At 40.8% G+C, this 25025-nt stretch overlaps 1 protein-coding gene across 2 annotated transcripts in view; it reads right to left on the reverse strand.

The window, feature by feature from the left end:
- Positions 1 to 549: 549 nt before the first annotated feature.
- Positions 550 to 25025, reverse strand: part of SMAD4 (SMAD family member 4) — a 40257-nt gene continuing 15781 nt past the window's right edge. Inside the window, exons 5-12 of one of the 2 annotated variants that reach the window (XM_040089069.2) lie at positions 19120 to 19335; positions 17227 to 17346; positions 16984 to 17094; positions 15172 to 15222; positions 11560 to 11743; positions 10451 to 10619; positions 9148 to 9286; positions 550 to 7631 (exon numbers count right to left, since the gene is read on the reverse strand). In XM_040089069.2, coding sequence (XP_039945003.1) covers positions 7420 to 7631; positions 9148 to 9286; positions 10451 to 10619; positions 11560 to 11743; positions 15172 to 15222; positions 16984 to 17094; positions 17227 to 17346; positions 19120 to 19335 — 1202 coding nt within the window. In that variant the 3' untranslated portion in view covers positions 550 to 7419. The remainder of the gene's footprint in view (positions 7632 to 9147; positions 9287 to 10450; positions 10620 to 11559; positions 11744 to 15171; positions 15223 to 16983; positions 17095 to 17226; positions 17347 to 19119; positions 19336 to 25025) is intronic. The other variant, XM_040089070.2, reaches the window with a different exon arrangement.

A 25025-nucleotide genomic window follows, 5' to 3' on the forward strand; every position in this document is an offset into this window, starting at 1 on the left:
GGTGGAGTAGAGCTCCTGTGCAACTTTTAACATGGGATGGCAATCACTCACCCACACCTGGCACTCATTCTGATCTCTGGTCCTTCCTCTGAGACCCTACCACACACACACAGCTTGGCTGGTGGCTTAAATGAAGTAATTTCCATTAACATGAACACCCACAGAACTGTTGTGCCCCACTAGCTAAAGGCAGACTGGTATCTGCACACCTGCAGGTGCTCAGAGACATTTCTACACTGGAAACTGATCTTGGCTTTGGGTTTGATACTAGTTGGACCCAAGTATCTGACATGAGACTCTGAGAAGGGACCCTCTGGAATCACAGCCCTGCTTCAACAAGTTCCCCTAGCCCTGACACAGTTCAAGACCGCAGCTAGTAGCTCCGACAGCTGACCAGAAACAGGATAAAAGCTCTCCACTGAATGAAGAAGCCAAAGACTTGAATCTTTACCTTTTTTAATCAAAAACATACTCTGTAACAGAATTTCAGGAAAGTTAACTACAGTATATTATCCACAAACTAAGTCGAATGAAAAACATACAGTAAGCTACAAAGGAACTACCGGGAATTCTGTTGACCACTTATCAAAAGGCAATGGCTGAAAGAAGAAATGCATAACTAGGCTTTCATGCTCAAAAAACCCCCTCTCACAGCAGGTTTTGGGTTGTGGGTACTTTGCAGCTCTCAATCCAGCTGAATCACTTTGTCCTGCTACCAAACTTCACCAGAAAGACACAGAAAAAGGTACAGGAGCAAGAAAGTGCTATGTGGTTTTGGTGAACTTATACAAGTCCTGCAAATTTAGGAGTGATGTATCACCCAAAAGGCTCAACAGCAGCCAAGAAAGCCTAAACCTCTTGAGATATTGTTGACAGTTCTGCTTTCACGAGGTCTCACCAAGTGAAACTTTCATGTTGCTGAAAAGTCAAGTCAGTTCTTGGGGACCTCAGCAGCATCATATGCAGCAGCTTTGAGTCAGCATGGTCACACGCCTTAGATAATTTTCAGAAACACACAGTCAAGAAGAGTGTTTTGAAAGTGAATGACACAATAAAAGGAGATGTTTGGCATCCAGTTCCTACATGACTGGTGGAGAAGCACTTTCCATTTTTGTTTCCCTGTCCAGGACCAAAGTGCCAATGAGCCGCATCAGAGGTTAGAAGCATGAGCACAAAGCTGGTTGACACACATGCCTATGACAGGCAACTTGCAAATCTCAGTCCCAAGAACAATGCCATGGTCCTCAAAAACCTGATACCAGTCATGGAAATACTCCTGTTATCAGCAGGACCAGGCCAGACCATAGCTTTTAAAGTCTTTTAAGAACCAAAAGAAGGTAACCTCTCCAAGACTGCATCCTTAAAAATACCTGACAACTAAGCATCTTAGAATTTTATAGAGCAGGTGTTAATTAGCATGGAGCCTGAGAGGAGGAGGTGAGACATTAAATTTGAAGAATTAGGGATTTTTAGGAAAGTTAAGATAATAAGTTGCTGAAATAGCTGAAGTAGATAGGCAAGCTTTGTTCACAGTTAACAGAAGCCGGATCTTAGATAAGATATCCCGGATTTAGTAACTCATTGCTTGTCAGCTTTATGTTTATGTAGCTGTGCTTGTAACAAAAAACAAAATGTGGTAAATAGGACATAAGATAGCTGCAGATTTCCTGCTTAAAGGACCCATTGAACACAGGAAACTGTAAGTTGTACCAAAGATTCATTTGTCATGAATGCATTGAAAAGGTAGAAAGGTCAGGATGAGGAATCTCGGTTTTTTTCTCTGAGATTCAGGTGGTTTTAGAGTCTTTTTGCACTCTGCAAAGCTCTGAACCAAACGCAAGAAAGAGACGGAGTCTTCAGGTTCTGATTTTTCAAGGTTGCACGCTTTGTTTATTGTTTCTTATCTTACAAATTTCTCAGTGCCCAACAAAGGTCTGTGCAGCTGCTCGGGCATCTGGTGACTCCTCGACTCCTCCCGCGTGGGGCTGTCCCTATCTTTTATACTAATTGCTACATATTCTTTATTTATCATTATTTGCCAATACCTATCACTTATACTAAAAAGGTCATCCCTACTTTGACCCAATCTCTTTAAACTACTTTGTGCCACCGTCACTGCAGAAAATGGAGTGAGGGAAGAAGAAAGAAGAAGCAGGAGACAACGCCCCAAATCCTCCATCTTGCCCCCATTCACTTCAATACTAAAAACCCAAATCTACTGTTTTTTCACCCTGTGATAAGCTAAACTACTATCTTTCACACTCTTGTGGCTTGCAATCCTTCCCGCAGTGCAGGAAGCCTTTCCCATGGACTGAGATTAAAGCCAATGTCCCTCTGAGCTCTGGGCCAGGGTCCCAGACCCCCCTGTCCAGGTCTCTGACCCTCCAGGGCAGCCAAAGGAATGCCCTGGACTCCAAGAGAGGAAGACTCATCTTACTTCCTCATTTTGGGTGACCCCTCCCCAGAATAGACCCCCGACTCATTTTAGGAAACAAAGTACGCATGCTTAATAGCCTTTTTGCCAATTAGCATATGAAGCAAGGAATGGGAGGTGACAGGGGTATGAATATGCATTTGTATTTTGGGTATTCAACACTTTTGTAAATAAAAAGCTTTGTAATTACCTGTGAATTTCGCAGTTCGAATTAGGGAAATATCCCACCATGCTGCCCGGCTGTAATAAACATACACTTTCTAACTTTAAACTGTTAGAGAGTTTTTTCCGTCATAGTTGGGTATTGATACTAGATCAATACCCATATTTCTTTAATAAGTCAGGGGGATGAAAGAGGATTTCTTAAATGAAGTCTGAATCCCACTTAGATGAATATCCACGTGGCTGTCTTTAACTGGTTGCATTAAAGTGACCAGCAAACCCAGTCACTCTGTGTAAGAGTAAAAATGTAAATTGAGGAGACAGTCCTTTCTAAAGCACTTACTCTTCAAAGAAGAGATTAAAGATGCCTCAATAAAGACCACTATCAAGACATAACATCTGAAGGGTTTAAAGGCAGAAGCCCCTTTTATATACACTGGTATATGAATTTTGTAATGGTTCCTAGTAAAAGAACAGAGGCAGTTGTTCTTGAGCCACACAGAGAGAATGCTGTCATCAGAAGTGTTATGACAAGATGGTTTCAAAGGTAAGGCACAGGAGTTGGACACAGGTTCGATGACTACTGCTGCTACAGACCTGTTTGGTGACTGGGGGAGACCATTGCCTTGTTTGCAGTGTAGGTCCCTCTCTAGAAAGCAGAAGGATACTTCCCAGGTCTTCAGTAGGCCAGAGCTGTAAATGAAGTGGTTTATATCACAGCCAGGGGCTCCAGGTCTCTGAGCACATCATTCTCATTAAGCCCAGAAAAGTGATGAAAGGAACACTTTCAACCACCACTGTTTAGCAGTTATGGCTCCTTCCTAGGGATTCCTGTAGACTTAAGTATTTTTAAACCATTCCAGAGAAAAGCTTTTCTCTCCTACATCTCTACCATGTTAACCTTAAATGCCCTCGCTTTCAAAACTAACAGTAACACAGATAAAGCAATCTAAACCTCCTGGTGTTAATCCCAGCTCACCAGTATATGAAGTTGAAATTACACAGTATTCCAGCACAATGTGTTTTTTGAGGACCACATAATCAAGGGTGAGAAACACAGAGGTAATTACTTCATTGAAAGAACTAAGCAGAGCAGACATGGGAACAGGACTGCAAGCAGGAGATTGCTAGCTGAAAAAATACTTGTTGAATTTGAAACATTCAGAGCTGAAGGAGATGTGATTTTGGCATCCTTGACATTCCTGCCTGCTGCATGTATAGGGGTCATTATGGCTATCAAGTAGCTGTAGCTCTTCTTCAGCTTTCAGAAAAAGACATAAATGCAAGACTCAAAGATTCAGTGTGCTGCCACTGAAGGGTTTTTAATCCATTATGCACTGCCTTTTATGCCTTGTCATAAAAATACAAAAAATTAGGTTAAATGCATATTAAGAAATAAGAATGAGATTCTCTTTTTTACCTTTAACAGTTACAACAGCATCTTATCAGAAACTGCCTGGTGGAGAAGATGAATGCCTTTTCAGTATTTGTACTCTCACACAATGCTCAGATTTCTCCTGACGTGGAGCCTGCAATTTCTTGTTTCTGATAAACTCACCTGACATTATTTTCTTGTTCTATTCCAAACATTTTGGGCCATCTAAATACTACACTGTAGGTGCAGACTTAGGGAGACTTACAAAACATCTGCAAAGAAAACTAATCTTAAAAGTTGAATTTTTTCAGACCATAGTACAGGCCAATACACCAACAGGTGGAAGCAGTCTTTCACTATTCTATCAAAGTTTGGCACAATCAAAGCAGAAGCAACTAGTACAGAAAGCTGTCTGTGAAGTAGTCATATACAGATGAGTCATCCACCAAGAAAAATACCTTGCAAAGCCACAAAGTTAAATAGGGAGTAAGCTCATGGACTCCTAATCAAATGAACAGCCTGTTATAAGCAATTAATCAGTCAGGTTTGTTGGGGGTTAGATTTGTCTCTTTTTTTCTTATGGAATTTTTCCCATAAGTTGCTAGGAGACTAACTACTGGGTACTTATGGGTGCTTGACCAAAGGAAAGAGGTGGCCAAAATTCGGGACTGGGGAAGATCAGGCGAGTTTTTGGGGCAGGTAAAGGACGGGGCTGGAGGCAGCTACACTGTCTTGCTCTCAGCATCGGAGGGAGGATGGCCAGGCTGTTTGTTTGCTGCGAGAGGAGTTCACTGTCACCACCAAGTCCAGTCCTGGGAAATCTACCACCATCTGCTCATGTGCCCAGGAATTCTGAGCTCCTCCTCCTGCCCTGTTGGCGCTGGGCCAGCTCTGTCCCGCCGTCGCAGCTTCTGACTGCTCTTTTTTGCTAGCGTGGCACCGCATACCTCCCTTCCCCCCGCCCTGCCGGGGACATCCCGTCCCTGGCCTTCCGGGGACATCCTGACGTTCCAGCTACCAGCCTGGGATTTTCCACCATTCCTGGTTGGTGCTCTGAGTCCTGCAGGGGCACCGAGAGCAAACTGCCTCAGGATTTGTGAAGCGAAGCCCTCGATGTTCCTGTTTCTGTTTTGTTGTTAATGCTGTAGTTGTTGTTTGTTTTGCTTTGTTATACATACTAGCAAAGAATTGTTATTCCTATTCCCATGTCTTTTCCTGAAAGCCCCTAATTGCAAAATTATAATAATTTGGAGGGAGGGGGTTTACATTCTCCATTCCAAGGGGAGCTCCAGCTTTCACTGGCAGACACCTGTCTTTCTAAACCAAGACAAGGTTACATACTTTTCAAACACCGAGGCACCTTGAACCCAGCAGTAAATGCAGAGCACACAATCTAATAGGGAGGCTGGCAAGAAAAATACGTAGTCAGGCTTTGAATTTCTTCCCCTGAATCAAGGTTTCTGTTGTGGATGAAGCATAACCAAGCTGCTGGTTAATAAGCTTCTCTGAGGATGTGGTCTGAATCCTCTACTGAGAGTGTTCCTCAAGACTTCTGAAGCAGCTTGCTATGCAGACAAAATAGATCCCTTGGGAGAGAAAGCAAAATGAAAAAGGTTTTAAACTAAAGGCCTTGAGAAAAGCAAACACTATTTTTCCATACATCAAGAAGTTGCCACATAAATGAAAAGTGATCTCATTAGAAATTAGTCTGAAGAAGACAGCACTGTTAGTGAAAATACAGAGAAAATGGATCCATTTCTGGCCATCACTCTTAGGCCATCTGTCTTCTGTACTTCCACACCTAAGAGAAACAATGACTGCTGACTTAATAAGAATTCCAGCAATTCTAAACACTGTGTGTCACAGCCCTCTACAGATTCCTGAAACTATGCAAGAAACTTGTCCAAAAGCTTTTCAGTAATCTCTTCCAAGAATTCTACTTCTGTTAACCACTCCAGCTGTGCTTCCAGGTCAGCTCAGCAGGCAGACTGAACCTGCAGCACTTGAAGGACTTCAGTGTATGACCTTCTAAGCCTGTTTAATTAAGCTCCAACTCCCTACACACATGCTGAAAAAGGAAGTCCTGCTCTCTCTCCATACCCCATCAAACAGTCAAAAATATATATCCTCAGGCCATGCTTTTATTGAGAAGCAGTGGAAGTAAGAAAATTTGGACTTGTTCCTGGCAAATTTAAACCAACAAAAATTCCTACCACTATTGGCTGCTGCAGATTTTGCAAAGGAAAGGAATCCATTGCTCAAGATCAATGGTTTCAAGATGCAGAATTACATTATATAAGCAAACTAAATTTATAAAAATCAGGCTTTTCATAATTTTATTTATACAGTTAGCTAGAGAGAAAGCATACACATTGTATCTGTCATACAGTCAATACATTTGCAGGTTTTTTTACTATAAATTCTCTATACAAACTCATTGCCAATTGATACAGTCATTGATGGCATAGGGCTTAAAATAATGAAGAGCTATAAAAACAAGTTTGCCATCTTGCCCTGAGTGGAAATGGTGAACAGATACAAAAACTGAATCCTAAATATTGATGCAATATTATACATGATTTAATGGTATATGCAAGTAAAAAGAGTCATGTAACTTCTTTAAAATATCTGCCAAATTTTAGTGGAGTAAAATCATAGAAGTCAGTAGTAATTATGAAAATATGTTCCTGCCATTAGGTGCTTGTTATGCAATTTCAGTGGCAACTTTGCAGACTAGGTATTTCATGTTATTTGAGTGCCAGCACTAAAAGTATCCATTTCCTTTAGTGTTTTAAAATTCATCTGTCTATATAAATAAAAATCTAAGATATATATTTTTAAAAAACTAGTGAAGGAAAAGCCACATTTATTTTCCTTGCTATTTTTAATCAGTGTCAACAACATATGTCTTATCCCCTCGCTTTTTGGCAGCTTCTACGTTTTAATCTGGAAAAATCATAACAAGATTGTCAACAAAATAAAGAAGTCTTCTGTTAACTATTGCTCCCTAAAAAGAACATCACAAATCAGCTGGAACTTTAAAGTTGCGACAAGGTAAATGTTTGTAACTAGTAGAAGAAATTTCAAGATATAAATATATATATAATATGTATTCTGCATACAAAAGGCTCCTGTGAGACTTATCATGAAGATGCCATAATAGAGAAAGAAAGTTTCAAAGGGAACAAACCCAATTCTGTAAAGTCTCTGTAAGGCATTTACATTTCACTTTAAGCCTTGTATTATGACAAGTTCTGAAAATAACTGAAATCCAAATTCTGCATGTTTAATTTTTTTCTGCTTAGAGCAAGATGGCAAACACATTTTTAAAACCTGGGTTTAGAGAAGATTAAGTAGAACAAAAGTAAAATATATCTTCAGGTTATAAACAGTACTGTATTTTACAATCCATCATCCTCACAATATAATGGCCTGCAGCAGAGGGATCTCAGTCTAAAGGCTGTGGGTCTGCAATAGGCATGGTATGAAGTACTTCATCTAGAAGCTGGAGGGCACGGTGTAAGTGAATTTCAATCCAGCATGGTGTCTCTTTGATGCTCTGCCTTGGGTAATCAGGTCCCCAACCTTTTACAAAACTCATCCTGAGTATGCATAAGCGTCGAAGGTCATCTACACCAATTCCAGCAGCAGCTGACAAACCTAAACAGAAATTTCAAGTAAGTGTTCAGACATGTTCTTTTATCATCTCTTTGTTTAGCCATTCCTGTTTGCTTGGCTTTTGCTTCACATACAATTCCCTCTCACCACAGCCAAGGTCAATCCATATTTCTAGATCTCTGCTATAATGAATGCAGCAATTAATTTGCATTTTTTCATCATTCTGCAATCTTGGAAGGGTGCTGAAATATAAAACTCTATAATAAAGCAAATAGGATGACACCCATTGTCTTACGTGATACATTGCACATAACCCTTATGTAGAAGTAAAAATACTTATTCTTGATGTTTGCCAAATGCTGCATTTTCAGCATAGGAAATCAGACTGACCACCTGCAGGAAGCTGGATTAACAAACAACACGAATTACATGTAATAAAGAGATGAATACTGCTGACAAACTTCAAATTGCCAAGTATGGCTAAGACAAAAGTTAAACACATTTCCCCAAGATGCCTTTAGCAATTTCTAAGATAGCTAGAAAGAGCCATGTGGCAATACAAGGAATACAGAGAACACTGGCACATAAAGCAGCCTGAGACATGTAAGTACTTAGGTACAATTTCAAGAACCTAGAATTTAGTAACTAAGAAAACTCCACCCCAGAACAACTTTTAAAAAAACCCCAAAAACAACCAAACAAAAAAAACCCCACCCTCACACTCTCTTCTTCCTCTTCTCAAGGATCTTAAGTCTTCCTAAACCTAGTCAAGGACTTTGCTGCCAAGTACTCCCTATTGTTTTGAGTAATATTTTTATGAGCTTGGATCCAAGCAGCCAAAAGTATCTGTTTAAAGTAATAGTTATGCTATTTGACCTTGTATATAACATGCTTTCTGTCATACTGCAATGTCACCCTGGTTTTTGTGAGTTTTTTTAAAGCCTTCTACTTGTTCATAAGATGGAGTCAGTTTCTTTAGTTTCTGCACAATATTAGGAGCAGTTTTCGCTTTTCTCACACATGGGAACATAAACAAACCTTTTGGTTTTGTTCCCTGTCCTTTGTTTACATATTTCTAGCCTGAAAATAATGTAACTGACAGCTGGTCTGGCCAGTGGGGTGAAAGGTAGTAACCCCAGAAGCCAATCCACAACCAGACCCACAAATGTATAAAAACGTAAGAAATAAACAGGCTCTCTCTGCCTGCTCTGGGCTCTTGGAGAGCAACTCTGCACCGCAGACCTCTTGTCTCCGTGTTATTGCTTTGCGTGCCATGACCACACTGCAACATTTCTTGTAGTACAATAAGCAGCCACTTCCATATCCAACATTCCCTGAAGACCACAGAGTGAAAAATGGTGCATGAAATAGGTACAAAGTGAATGAATACAGACTTACCACAATGCCATCCCAGCCCCACCTTACCCCAATCCTGCTATTTCATTCCAAGTCTGTCTGTACTGTTGCAGGGGCAGTAGGTGGGTGCTGTTATGAGGGAAAGCTGTGCTATTTGTTTTCAGGTAAGGAAAAAAGGAAACCAAGAAGTTAATACACTTACTAATGGCTGGAGCTATTCCACCTACTGATCCTGGTCCGGGGATGTTTCCTGCTACTGCTGCAGCTTGAGCAGCAGCAGCAGCTTGGGCCGTGGCAGCCTGCTGTTGCATCTGACGGTGACACTGGCGTAAATCAAACACCTTTAAAAAAATAAAAATATTGAACTAGTAGACTTACCAAAATCAATAAAGAAAATAATTTCTCAACTCCCAGCCCAAATAATCTGGACCTCTCTACTCTTCCAAAGCAACTTGTCCAATCTCACCATACACTTGGGTAAAAGCAAACCTTCCCTGACTAGTTTAATTTCTAACAGAAATTATTCATTACAGCTGATTCTTAGAGACTCTTCTTATATGACATTACTGCCACTGGCACTACCAGAACTTGGCTGAACTGAGCAGGCTACAGAAGTATCATGTGTGGGGCTGACGGCAAGATCCAAGTCTGAAGGATACTACAGGCTGATATAATCCTAACTTTTAAACCCCAGTATTTCCAGAAAATAGGTATATAAATAAAAATGGATGCCAACGAGTCCATCTTAACTTTGTCAGACTTTATTCTTCACTGTTTTACTGAAATGTGTTAGTCTGTTTAAAAGAAATACCAATAATTGACAGGTCTGAATTTTCAGCAACTAGGTTTTGGGTTGGTGATATTTTATATCTTTGTGATCAGGCTTAGCACTAATATATACACAGGAACTCTGTTCTCATACTAGAAAGCTTGTAAAAAAAATCAATACAAACTTCAAGCAGTTTAATTAAAAAATGTATTTTTACAAGTGTGACTTGTCCTAAATAAAGTTTCAAGTCTGGCAGAGGCACATCTAAGTAAGAACATTCTCAAAATAATTTGTTTCCATGCAATGTTCTGCGGCCTCTGGATCGCTTCACGTTCCTAACACTAACACGCACTTTAACATACACTTTACCCTTCTACTGCATTTATACATAATTTCCCAACTTTTCTTGTTTTGGAGAGAGAAAGTAAAGAAACAGATAGCCTATGCTAAAAATTTTAGTAGTAATTAATTTAAACCTGTAAGGCTAAAAATACAAAAAACTGCTATTGAGATTGCTTGTGACAAAATACAAAATTAGTTACTTTCACAGTATCTAGATAACACTTTCAGTTTAGTCAATTTTAAGTCATCTTAAGTGACTTGTCAAATGGAAATTTTTAGGGTTTTTCAAAGCCAAGTTACATTTATTTCAGTGTCTCATACCTTCTCTAACATTTATAAGACTCAAATATATGCTATCTCCCCTACAATTTTCATCTAGGAACATCAAACCAACCTTTATATATGCACTTGGGTAAATCTTGTGAACTGCATCCCCTGGTGCACGCCCTGCTTCTCTATCCAGGTAGTAACTCTGAACGAAGACTGCATGGTCACTGAGGCATCTAACCCACACATCACCTTCTCCTTTGCACTCCAACTGCACCCCTTTACCTATATGCAACCTTAAAAAGAAAAACAGATCCAATGCAGCTGTGTATACATACTATAAATCAGACCTTTCCTAAATAAACCATAAACAGTTCTCCAGCACTCTGCTCATACAAGGACTTGAAATTGTAGTTATTATCTTAGGTGTAAGTTAGCATTTGTTATGCAAAAACTGTAAATAAAACAAACCCATCTGTAATACCATGTAAAGATCTATGGGAAATATAGAATGCAGAAGCAATGATGTTCAAGTTGCAACTACCAGTCAACTACCACAATAGAGAGTTGGGATACCAAACACACTCAGTTCTGTTCAGAAGTATAAAATCCCCCAAGTATTCTAGAATAGAAAGTCAATCAAGTACATATACAAAGCCACATTTTAATGCAGAACTGTATGTTTGTTTGGATCACATTATAGCAATCTAACATTTTGATTGTCACAATGCAACATTTCTGAAGACATGGAATAATTTCCTTCCTTTTTGTTTCAAAGGAGTGGAAAAAAATTTGAAAGACTGCTTCAGTTCCACATCAAAGCAGCATGTGCATGGTGAGAATGAATGAAAATCCAACTAGCTCTATCAACCTTCCTTTGCTCCTTTGACAAATCTATATATTGCAGTTATTCTCACATCACTCTCTAGTGTGAAGAACTAATATTCAGTTTGCATATATAATGGCATAAGTTGCTAATTTTATCCTTGAAGGCACAGCCTTTGAAAGCAATGAAAAGCAACATGCTGCTACTGCAAAGCTCTGAAGGGCTTTGTCACACAGTTCACATTTTGAATGTGTTACAAGAGTGGCCTAGAAAAATTACTTTGGTATAGTTAATTCAGTTCAAAGAAAGATACTATACTTGTGATTTCAAAAGAAAGGCACACGCTGAAGGCAAACCAAAATATTTTCAAATACCACAGACATCTGGAGCTTTTGGGATCTGCAGAATACCTTGCCCTCTCAATGGCTTCTGTTCTATGCACGTTGGAAAGCTGGCCCAGGCAAAAACGGTCTCCTCCAGAAGGATCCACATATCCATCAACAGTAACAATTGGACAGCTTGAAGGGACCTTAAATGTTTCCCCGACTTGCACATCCATTTCAAAATATGCGATTGAGCACCAATATTCTGGAGCTAAAGAATATATACAATTAACTGACTGAAAGGCGCAAAAAACCCAACAAACCCGTTCAGGCAATCAATTAAGCCTTCCACAACTGCATTTGTCATTCAGACTAAGAGTGCACTTTCACATAAGCAAGTTCAGATAGACAAAGACACATCTACTAGCACAAAAAATTACTACATACTACAATGAACATGGGCTTGTCTTTTTTATTAAAGTACACATCAATGTGTAGAAGCCTGGGCAGTAAGGAGTTAATGCACTGCTATGCCTCAAACACCGATGACCATTCAAGCAGGCAAGTTAGAACACGATGTGCCTGGAAAGGGGTGCCTTATGAAGGTATGGCAGCATCTTTCTGGAGCAAATTTTCCTATTCAGGTCCATGGTGACAACAGAACATACAGTGGAAGCTCAGAAGTGGGATTGAGGAGCAGAGGCAAGACCAATAGAGAGGGATCGAGACCACCAAAGGAACTTCAAACCCCCCCAACCCATTTCCAGAAAGGTCCAGAAGAACAGACTGCACATGCTAACTCATTTACATGAAGAGGGAGGAACTTAATTCCAGGGCAGGGAAAAATTACCTATAAGAAGGTACCACCAAAGAGCCTAGGTAGCATCCCCAAGACACCCTTGTCATCTGTATTGATGCTGGACCCAGGACTGGTGATCCCCTTTCCTCTCTTTCTGATCTCCCTTTCATTTTTCTCTTTTTCCCCTCTTTATTCTTATTCTATTATTATTATTAGCATCATCATCATTATTAAGGGGAAAAATATATACCAATTTCCATGCAGAGTGCATAGTTTACTAATAAAACTTCATGAGGGTTTTTTTGGACCCTTTTGGCTTTTGCCATTCTTTTCAGACCACGGGCATCTACAAACTTTGGGTGCTCCCTTCTCTGTAGGAGTGGAACACAACACAATGCTAGGGTTTTTTGTAGATATTACAAATCTTTGTACAGTTTATAATTCCAGTAAGATTTTGTAAGCCATCTGCATTCCTGCACTTTATGACTTTAGCTTTAGCATAAAGAAGTAATACATATGTGCCTATTCATGGCTAGGCTAGCAGAAACTAACTTTGAAACAGATCTGGCTTAAGATAGGAGTAATTACCTCCTATCCTAACTGAAGTCAGTTTTCTCTATCCTCCCTACAAAGCAAATCAGATTTGCAAAGTAGGGTAATGGGAAAAAAAAAAACAAGATCACATAATGACCTTGTCTGCACACAAAGTCAGGTACGGGCTAAAACAAGTAAGTATTAAGCAAGGGAGCAGAACAAAATGGCATGTTTTAATAGCCAACTGGTGCCTTTTAACTCCTACTATTTAAAAACTTGGCTACAAAAGAAAGATGGCAGTTGGAAGGAGCTACCATGTCTACCTGAACTTCAGTAAAGTCTTTGATACTGCCTCCCATAGCATACTCCTGGAAAAGTTGGCAGCCCATGGCTTGGACAGGTACACTCCTTGCTGGGTTAAAAACTGGCTGGATGGCCGGGCCCTGAGCATGGTGGTAAATGGTGCCACATTTACTTTGGCAGCCAATGACTAGTGGTGTTCCCCAGGGCTCAGTATTGGGGCCAGCCCTGTTTAATATCTTTATTGATGATCTGGAAGAGGGGATCAAGCACACCCTCGCTAAGTTCACAGACAACACTAAGTTGGGTGGGAGTGTTGATCTGCTGGAGGGTAGGAAGGCTCTGCAGAGGGATCTGGACAGGCTGGATCAATGGGCCAAGGCCAACAGTATGAGGTTCAATAAGGCCAAGTGCCGGGTGGGTCCTGCACTTCAGTTACAACAACCCCATGCAGTACTACAGGCTTGGAGAAGAGTGGAATGGTTGGAAAGCCATCTGACAGAAAAGCACCTTGGGGTGTTTGTTGACAGCCAGCTGAACATGAGCCAGCAGTGTGCCCACATAGCCAAGAAGGCCAATGGCATCCTGGCCATCAGGAATTGTTTGGGCAGCAGGACCAAGGAAGTGATTGTTCCTCTGTACTCAGCACTGGTGAGGCCACACCTTGAATCCTGTGTCCAGTTCTGGACCCCTCACTGCAAGAAAGACATTGAGGTGCTGGAGCATGTCCAGAGAAGAACAAGAGAGCTGGTGAAGGGTCTGGAGCACAAGTCCTATGAGGAGCAGCTGAGGGCACTGGAGATGTTTAGCCTGGAGAAAAGGAGGCTCAAGGGAGACCTTCTCGCTCTCTACAACTACCTGAAAGGAGGTTTTTAGACAAGCAGGGGTCAGTTTCTTTTCCCAAGTAACAGGCGATAAGACAAGAGGAAATTGCCTCAAGTTGCGCCAGGGGAGGTTTAGATTGGATATTAGGGAAAATTTCTTCACTGAAAGGGTGGTTAAGCATTGGAATGGGATGTCCAGGGAGGTGGTAGAGTCCCAATCCCTGAAAGCATACACAAAATGACTGGACATGCTTAGTGCAGTAGGACCTAAACACAACAGCCTGATAAGCCAACAGGAAGAGCTCTTCCTGTGCTGTAAGTGGTACTCATTCATTATAAACAGCAGCACCCAACAGCACACTCATTTGCCTCAAGAAACTGTTCTGGTTTTATTAGAAAACAATAAACAAAGATGCCTAAATTACTTTAAGTTCTTTTGTCTTCAAATAAATACTCATGGCTCTGAGGACTTGAATAGGATGAAATCAATAGAGTGAAAGAGATACTAAATAATGTGAAATACAATTCAGCTACAGTTAAGTTTAGCCAGCAATTATCAATATTTTTATTTCTAGTATGGATTTAGTCACTAACCAATGAATAAACAAGTTAAACTTTTAGGTTTTTCAACTATGCAGATCTCCCTATGTAGGCAACAGCCTTGCTGTTGCTAAAAACAGAATATCACCTTGCACCTACATGAGAGCTAGCCTGTACCACAAGACAACCTCCTTGGCTCCCTGAACTGTTACCATTAATGAAGACTCTTGGAAAGAACAAGCTTTATGCAAAGATCCAATGAGGAACTTCAGCATCAAAATGCTAAGCAGCACAATACCTGTCTTTCAGGGCATCTGGCTGTAACAATGGACTAGATTATGGATCCAAGAGAACTTTGGCATGACCTAAACTCCATGATATTTCTAAGCAAGCAAAAAGCACAACTACAGGCACCTTGAAAAGTTTAGGATCAAGGACATTCAGAGTTCTAATACCTCCAGGGTAGGCACCAGCTCAGTGTGGGCTTGAGGGCTGCAATCTTTGACTTAGGCATCTCAGTTAAATTCAGTTCACAGCTTATGTCACCATTCCAAGAGATGTCCAAATTCAAAACAAGACTTAATCACAAAATTCATCCTCTTCTTTAGAATTTATATCTCAAATTTCAGAATACTTGATACAAAAAAATAATCAAACAAACCACAAAGTTTAAGTTAGCATTACATGTTAGATTTTACTCACCAGGATGATTTGATATCGGAGGCTGGAATGCAAGTTCATTGTGAACTGGCCCTTTAAAAGAAAACATGCCATTTGTTTTACATGAGGAAAAATAATGTTTTCTTACTTAGCTTGTTTTCCTATAAAAAAAAGACTTGCAAGGATGCCTTATTTTATAAATCCCAGTAATTTCTGAATCAATTGGCTTAATCTGACAGGGGATAAAAATGCCCACAGAAAACTTACACTTTTAGAGGTTTCCTAAAAATTCAGAAGTTGAGTAAAGAGCTCCATTAGTATCCCAGGAGGAAAGGCTGCATGCTGCTCAAGCCAGACCCGGCTCCAGGAGAGAACAGAAACCAGATATAGCATTGAAATGTAAGAGAAATAGGACTTCAAATCTGCCCCCAAGTTGTGCAAGGAGAGAATCATTGTATAGAGGAAGGTGATACAAGTCTGTCAGAAACTGCACTTCATTAGTTTCATCAATCACAAAACAAGTTGCTCAGCATGCTGTGGACTTAACCATAAGAAATACTCACTGAAGATGGAAAATAGCCCTAGAGAAATCATTTTCTAAGGAAAAAAATTACAATGAATACAGTCTTGGTATCAGTTTAGTCTCTTGACTTTTATGAATTAACTGGGTCCCTTACAGGCAGCAGAGAACAAGGAGGAAAAATTTAAACAGAATTATTAGTAAGAGCAGCTTTTGCAACAAGATGTCAAAAGAAACACAACGCTGGTAGGTGTCAAAACATGTGACTTTCTGAAGTGAGAGATGGCATTAGCCAAGAAAAGCTCTATGTAGTACCACCAGCCAGTTATAAATAATAACTATGGAAAGATACATGCACTGAAAAACATTTATAGAGTATCTCCAGCACCACTAAAATTTTTTAACATCCTGGTATTTCTGACAAACTAGATGACAGAAGAAGTGGGATCCTAACAGACCAAAATAATGAAACTTAATAACTGTATCTAAACCACAATTTTCTCTACAGAGACAAGCTGAAAAGTCACTCTAATATTAACTCACAGTTTATTCTCCCCTCTGCTAACCATGACTGCTGCAAACAGGTGATCTGGTTAAGTACTATATTAGAAGATCAAGAACTGTTCTAGCTTTTTGTCGCAAAATTTAGAAAAACTTTAATTTGAGTGGGTTTTTCCCCACTATACTCCTATAATACATATACTGTGCTAGACACACTAGCAGTTTGATCACTTTTTTCCTTCCCATCTCCTGTACCTTAAAACAAGAGATTCATTTTTATGTGCCAAATGTACTCATGAATCAGGCTGTGGCAAGACCAGTTTATTGACAAGTACTTTACTGCACAAGCTTTCACAAGGTTCTTTTAAACTGGCTAGGGTACGTGGACACACATCTTCCAAAGCTTAGTATGACGTCAAAATTTTCAGAAAATAAAAACAGCCAAGAATTTCCAAGTTTTGAAAGAAAAATATGCAAACAACACATTCTGAATCGTCTTCCTTTTCTGCAAAGGAAATATTTAGTTCAGGATTGCAAAGCCTTAAAAACAGAGGTTTAGAAAGGAAATGCTAGTTTTGTTAGGTATAGTAAGACGTATAATATAGATTATATCACTATAGCTGAGTTTCTAATCTCTGTTGCTTTAACAGAGGAAAGTCCATGAGGCTTTTATATTTAACTGTCAGAAAATACTAAACACAGTAATGGTAGGTCTGTAATATTAAACAAAAAAAAAAAAAGAAAAGTATTTGGGGGTAAACAGTAATCACAAATGAACCCCCACCATTCAGAAAAATTGAAAATTTAGTGATCTGGAAATATGCACTACTTACAGTAATGCCCAGGATGCATAGGTGGATGATGCTGAAGATGGCCATTCTGGTGGTGAGATATGGTAGGTGTGTAGGCTGCTGTCCGACTTCCAGTCCAAGTTGTAGTACTATCTAGAAAAAGAAAGGAGTGGTTGGTTTTAAAGGGAATTTTTTTTTCTGTATCTCACTTCTAATCATCTACTTCTCCTAACATTTGGAAACTGGTTTTAGAAAACTAAGAAGAGTGCACATATATATACTCACTGTGATGGTAAGTAGCTGGCTGAGCTGTAAACCCATTCTGCTGAGTTCCTGGCTGGGGCCCTGAAGCAATCTGTAAGAGTCCATCACTATGGCTACCTGTCAATATACTGGGAGGTTGACCTGGTAAAAGAACACACTACCTATTCATGAATGATCCAAAATTTTAATTAAGAAGAGCTCAGCATTACTGGGTGGGAAAATACACCCAACTAGGGGCACTGCAATACACAGTTCCTACAAGCTTGGTTTCAGTATTTTTTTTCCATCCACCAGAGTCTCTTAGGGAAACTTGAAGCAAGATGCTCTGCATCAACTAATTTTGACTCAGACATCCTTAATATTTTAAGGAGTAAAAGTATGCAAAGAGTCATGTTTATCAAGTGCATCTTTGTTTTGTTCACATCTCATTTTTTAGTTTGAAAGGAAAGAAGAAACGTCAGATTTTACTGAATAACATAGCTGGAGTAGATTTGGTGTGAATCCAAACAGGCCAGCAGCAGGTCCAATAAATTGTTTATTTTCAGCATGTTACAACTACTGTTCCTAAGGAGAACACTCATTTGTGTTCATCCAAAACATACTGAACGGTATTTTATTTTTAGAAATAGTTCTTGAATAGAGCTGCATACATAACTGGATTCCTTCCTGAGAAAGTTGCTGGGCTTTTTTCCTCCCAAGTAAGTATTTCAAGAATTATCTAAGCTTTAAAGTAGAACTACAGATATTACAGAACAGGTTAACAGAATTTGATTTTAAAAGACTTCAGCTCAGCCATTAACACTAAACCAATCAGCAGTTTCACAAGTGCACTTGCACTCTCAAACTGATGTGGGCTAGCAGAATTTAATACATTAAGAACTTGCACTAAAACGTAAAAATTAGCCTTTTTTTCTTGTCCAATTGGCTCCAACAATTATAACACTGATGAGAAAAAGTTATTGACAATAAATTGTTGCGCAAAAGCAATACAATTAAACTGCCTATCCTTTTTTCTCTGTTGGAAACAGACACCACATTTCAGCTTGGCAAAACCATCATTAGCTTTAACAAAAAAGTTGCCAGCTAAAATTCAAGACATTATAAAAACATAATTCCACCATAATTCAAATTTGATAACATGAAATTCGTCACATTCACACATCTTTGATATTAAAGTGACAATGAGTGTGAAACCCCTCCTAACTTCATGGTTTCCCTACATTAGGGCTACAGGATGCTGCACACATAATGCTTTACTGTCCTGCTGGAGTAAAATGTGAGGTTTGGTGTTGGCAAACCAGACTCTTCCACTTGTACCAAATATACACAAAAAAGTAACAAAAAAGTTCAACACAGCACTTCCACAGACTCATGAAAATATTAATTAGGGTTGTCACTTTGGTAGTACAGTGGGCCACTATAAAAATAAAAAAATTAAAACTGGAAGATAGATTTTGTCAATTGTGGAACACTAAAGAATTGCCTTAAAACATCTTGATACTGCTACCTTACAGCATATCTGTTATCCCATTTGCTTTTCTGATAAAATAATAAAATTCTTCCATTTCTACAACAATAATCAAATAATAGCCATAATATTTTTGTTACTGGCCAACTGTTTTAACATTGTGTTACTGAACCTTTGGCATATTCAAGAGTCTTGTAACAGTCATGTAGTGTCAGTCTCATTAAAAAAAGACTGGGCCACCAGGAAAAGTTACTCAAATTATGCTCCAAGGTAAAACCTTGAGTTAATGCTTACGAGACTGCCTAGATCATATTGCCACACACTTTTACCAGTGTAGTGTGGCAGCAGCACAGTTCCAATACAAGATCTACTTTGTTAAAAATCAGTGGTTAACTTTGAGCTTTCACATTTTCAGAGTTTAGCATTTCATATAATCTCGATCTTACTTGTTGAAGCCACAGGAATGTTGGGAAAATTAGTGGTGCTGGTAGTGTTAGCCTCAGTAGGAGCTAACATGGCTGGGGTGCTATAAGGCTCTGTAGATGCCCTGTTACTTGGTGGATGCTGGATGGTTTGGACTGAATGGCCTTCAGCAGAAGACAATGATGGCTGCCCCTCATAGTCATGAACATATTCATCTTTCACCAACATACTTGATGGAGCTGTGAAGAAACAAACAGTTAAACATGCAAAGCAAATAAGCAAATCTACTTACAGGATTTAACTACTGATTGTGCTACTACATTCAAGCAATAATAATGCCATTAAAACTAGTGGGGGAGAATTTAATCTATATAAACATTATTAAAGCACTCCACTAAATTACAAATAAACGAGCCAGCAGCAAGGAATTTTGAAGCACAACTGAATAGAAAACCAAACTGTTTATTTTGCTTACTGCTATCAAACAAGCAGTTTAGTTTCACAGTAGTAGACTCCAATAGCATTTTATTTTCTAGTCCATCACTGTGTGATTGGACACAGTTAATAAAAGGGAAGAACATGCTTTTTGTCAAGCACCTAAATATATGTTAATGCAGTAGTTAACAAACCAATTCCTAGTATACATATAAGAACATAAATAAAGCTCCTATGAAAAACAATTCATTAACACAGTACATAAAAAACTTCACGCATCCCTTAAATAATTTTAAGCAACTCCCATCCAAATTGACTAGAAACATCAAATTCACATTCAAAGAATCGCTACTCCATATTTAATAATGTAGCCACTAATTCAGAATATTCCACATACAGTGTAAGGAAATTACTACCACTGCCACTACAAGAATTTATTTCTCTATATCCTATTGAGCATCTTTAAATAATACACTACATTAGCTCCCATGCTCATTTATAAAGCAGACCTAAATATATTAAAATCTGACAGTAATTTTTTTGTTTCCAGTTGCAAAAACAGTTGCATGACACGAAAACATTTATGTATTTAACTGCTGGCTAGTAAGCTTTGATTCTGTACAAAAGGATCATTTTTCAGAAGACACATAGTTGGGGGTTAGGTTTGTTCTTTTTTTTTCCTTATAGAATTTTTCCCCATAAGTTGCTAAGAGACTAAGTACAGGTACTTAGATGGTGCTTGACCAACACAAAGGAGGCAGCTAGGAGGGGGAAGATCAAGAGAGTTTTGAAGCAGAAAATGACAGGGCTGGAAGAGCTGGGGGCTCTTCTTGCTCAGGACATTGGAGAGGGCGGCCAGGCTGTTGCTTGCTGAGGGAGAAGTCCACTGTCAACAGAAAGTCAGGTCGTGGGAAATCTACCATCATCTGCTCCTGTGCCCAGGAATTCTGAGCTCCTCCACCTGCCCTGCTGGAGCTGGGCCAGCCCTACCTGACCGTCGCAACTTCTCCAGCACTGGTCTTTTTGCTACGCTGTAGCCCGGCACCCCCCTGCCTGCCGGGGACATCCGGCCGTTCCAGACACCAGCCCGGGAGTTTCCACCCACTGTTCCAGCTTGGTGCTGTGATATATGTCCTAAAGTTAATTTGTGTTAAAAGATATAAGATGTAATTCACACCCTATAAATATAAGTTTTATTTCTAATCAAGTATACTAAGGGTTAACTGAGACAAAAGCTGCATGGAGAGGGGTACAAGGAATTTCTTTTGCCAGAAATTACACAGGAGGGACACAAGAAACTATGCTAAGAATTACAGGAAAAGGGACACGAGGATACCTCTGCTGGGAATCGTTAAAAGGAAAACAAAGACAACGGAAAAGGGAGATGGAGAACCCGGAGAACCAAATGATTACATCAGATCGGTATCTCATCCGTCTCCTCCTGACATTAACATCTCTACACAGCACCTGGACACAACAATCAAAGACATTGTCTTCCTGGGCGAATCCACTCAAAACACCAGAACCCGAACATGAATATCTAATGAGGCTGCCTCGGAAGAGGGAACCTCGGAGTCCCGAGTTTCTCTCAGCGATCCAGTGTATAAAAAGAGACGGCTCCAAGCCAGAAATGTGAACTGGGGGGGTGACACACTGACTGAATGTGTTACCGCGCTCACCCAGCGCCAATCCCGGGCTCGACACTGTCCTTTTAATTGTGGCTTTCAGAGACTGTTATTTTGTCTCTCAATAAAATTCTAAAATTTTGATTTATAGAATTTGGTCTATTGTATTTGACCCCGACGTGATTGGTGGGATACTGGGACCCTCGGACCCCTGTATCTGACCAGGAGGCGCCCTGCTTAATTCAGCGGCCTGGCGGAGCCGGGAGGCCGGGTGGAACCGATCAACCACACGACGGACTTAAAAACAAAAAGCCACACTTAAAAGGAGTTTAGGCGAGGTCAGAGCTCTTGGGGAACTCCGGGAGGTCTGGGGTACAGGACCTCCGGAGCCGCGGCGAAGACAACTCGTAAAAATCTACGTGCACAAAGAATCCACGCAGGAAAAGGATCGTAAGTATTGCGTGGTTGAGTGGGGGTGACCGAGCATGTGAGTGAGACGTGATTTTATCACAAAGCGAGTGGGACCCCAAAACCGCAGTTCCACTTCCCTGCAAGGGGTGTGGTCGGTTGCGGGGGAAGCGAAAGTTTCGGGGGTAAACACGCACCTCACACGTCAAGCCCAGAAACTCGGGAAGTTTCAGAAGGGGGATCGGTCACAGGAAGGCTGAAAGGGAAGGGTACGTCCTTACAAGGGTTCCGGGACTGGTAAACCTTTCAGCCTAGGACCAGGAACGGTCCAGGGGAGAGAGTAAGCAGGAAGAAGAGAGCTCATAATCACCAGGGAAAACCCCAAGAGGGAGCGATCACCCTTAAAGGGCCAGTAACTGGTGGACCTACACCATGGGACAAGGGAAAAGTAAAACCAAAGAAAAGGTCACAGGGAAGTCCAAGAAGGGAACCATTAAAGGGATCCCTGAAATCCCGATTGAAAGTCCTTTGGGATGGATGTTAGAGCATTGGGAAGAATGCCCTATAAGAAAAAGGAGGTCAAAGAAACAAATGATACATTACTGTATGGAGGTGTGGGGAGGAGTTGAAGTACGGGACCACGTAATATGGCCCATCTTCGGGACATTTGAAGAATGGATTTGTACGGCGCTAGTGAATTATGTGAAGGAGGGAGGGAGTAAAGAAGAACATGAGTATGCGCGGATCTGGGAAAGGATCGACGCTAGACTTTTGCCAGTAAAATTAAAGGGTCCAGCGTCCCCCTCGGGTGATAGGTGGGAGCCTTTAGATAATCTTCCTCCACCCTACATTGTGCCCTCGCCCCCTCCCCTTCCAAATCAGGGAAACCCCCAAGACCCCACAGGATCAGGGTATCCCTCGGGGCAAGGGACCCCCGGCCCCTCGCCGCTTCCATCCGCCCCTCCCCAGGAGTCACAGTCCTCACAGGCAGTGGCTCCGTTCCCACCGGTCGGGCTCCCTCCCCCACTAGAACCCATGCCAGCTCCCCGACTGTCTTGGGGGGTAACCAAAGTTCCCCAGACCCCGACCCCACTCCTAGACACCCAGCCGCTTGAACTAGATTTGGCAGCGTTCCTCAGCCCTGCAACCCTGGCTCCGCCGGTTCCATTAGAAGCTAAACATACTCCACCCACTAGGAGGACTAGAAGACAGTTTATAAAGGTTGAATGAGGCAGAAAGTGAAGGAGAAGGCAAGAAAGCTAACCTCTTCCCTTTAAGGGAAGTGCCCACTGCCCCAGGAATTATCGGGTACGTAAACGTCCCGATTAATACCAGCGACGTGAGGGCTTTTAAGAAAGAAATGGGAAAGCTTATGGACGACCCCTTAGGAGTATCTGAGAGGCTGGATGAGTTCTTGGGAACGAGTATTTACTCATATGAGGATCTCACAGCGATCTTAAGGTCTTTGTTCAACACCGAGGAAAGAGAAATGATAAGGCAAGCAGGAATAAGGGAGTGGGAGCGCCGAAACCCCCAAAGTACCCCCGGGGATCAAAAATGGCCAAGCCAGGATCCCCGGTGGAACGCCCAAACCGAAGAGGGTAGAAGGAATATGATTGATATGAGAAACATAATAATCCAAGGAATTAGGGAAGCGGTACCTCGGGGACAGAATCTGAGCAAGGTATTTGGGGAATGTCAAGGGAAAGAGGAGACTCCTACAGAGTGGTTGGAGAGATTAAGGAAAAGTCTCCAAGTATACTCTGGGATGGATCCTGATTCTCCTGTGGGAGAGGTATTGTTGAAAACCCAGTTCGTGGCTAAATCATGGGAGGATATACGAAAGAAATTAGAGAAAAATCGAGGGGTGGCAGGAGAAGGGATTGCAAGAATTACTTAGGGAAGCCCAGAAAATATACATGAGGAGAGACGAGGAAAAACAGAAAATACAAGCTAGGGTACTAGTAGCAGCTGTGAGGGAAGCCCAGAAACAGGAGCATCCCCAAACCCCGGGAAAAACCTTGCGAAGGGGACCCTCAAAAGGACCAGTTCGTCCGCAAAAAGGGACCCCTGTTAATCAAGAAGAGGGACCGGAATGTTTCTATTGTAAGAAAAAGGGGCACATAAAAAGGGATTGCAAGAAAAGAATGAAAGATGAGAAGATATTTCAGGAAGATTAGGGACGTCAAGGGCTCTTTATTTTAGGGTCCTTAACATCAAGGGAGCCCGTGATAACCCTAAAAAAGTTGGACCCAAGGGGACAGAAATGGATTTTTTAGTAGACTCTGGGGCTGAAAAAAGTACTTTTAAACAGTTGCCTCCAGGGTGCCAAGTAAGTAAAGAATTTATGGTGGTCATAGGGGCTAAGGGAGAGCCTTTTAGGGTTCCCATAGTAAAAGATGTAGAAATTGAATCTGAAAATAAAGTCTGCTTAGGGGATATGTTGTTGGTAGAAGAAGCTGATTATAACCTATTGGGCAGGGATTTGATGGTTGCCGTAGGTATTAGCTTAATTGTGAAGGATTCACGGATAGTGGTCAGTATATATAAACTAACCTGTGAGGATGAGGAGAAAATTAACCCCGAAGTGTGGCATACGGGGAGGAAAGCGGGGAGGCTGGACATGAATCCTATTTCAATTGAAATCAAGAGACCTGAGGACCCCATAAGGGTGAAACAGTATCCTATCCCCCTGGAAGGGAGACGAGGACTGAAACCTATAATGGATGACCTAATAAACAAAGGAATTTTGGAACCATGTATGTCCAGACATAATACCCCAATATTAGCCATTAGAAAGACTGACGGGAGTTATAGGCTAGTGCAGGATCTGAGAGCAATAAATGAGAGAACAAAAACTCGATTTCCTGTAGTTGCAAACCCATACACACTTCTGAACAGGGTCTCCCCGGAAGATATATGGTATAGTGTAATAGATCTAAAAGATGCATTTTGGACCTGCCCTTTAGCCGAAGGCAGTAGTGATTTCTTTGCATTTCAATGGGAGGACCCTGAAACAAATCGTAAGCAGCAACTGAGATGGGCCTCCCTGCCTCAAGGATTTGTGGACTCGCCCAACCTATTTGGACAAGCCTTAGAGCAATTGCTAAGTCAATTTTCCCCTAGAAAAGGGACAAAAATCCTGCAGTATGTAGATGACTTGCTAGTTGCAGGAGAAACAGAGGAAGAAGTAAGAAAATGCACCATTGAGTTATTAAACTTTTTGGGAGAAAAAGGTTTAAAAGTATCTAAGCAAAAATTGCAGTTCACAGAACCTGAAGTGAAATACCTGGGGCACTGGATTGTCAAGGGAAAGAAAAGGTTAGACCCAGAAAGAGTGTCTGGTATACTAGAATTACCTCCCCCAAAGAACAAAAGACAGATACGCCAAATGTTGTGGCTTTTGGGGTACTGTAGACAATGGATAGAAGGGTATAGTGAAAAAGTAAAATTCCTATATG

The sequence above is a fragment of the Hirundo rustica genome, chromosome W (genome assembly GCF_015227805.2).
Source record: "Hirundo rustica isolate bHirRus1 chromosome W, bHirRus1.pri.v3, whole genome shotgun sequence".
NCBI lineage: Eukaryota > Metazoa > Chordata > Aves > Passeriformes > Hirundinidae > Hirundo > Hirundo rustica.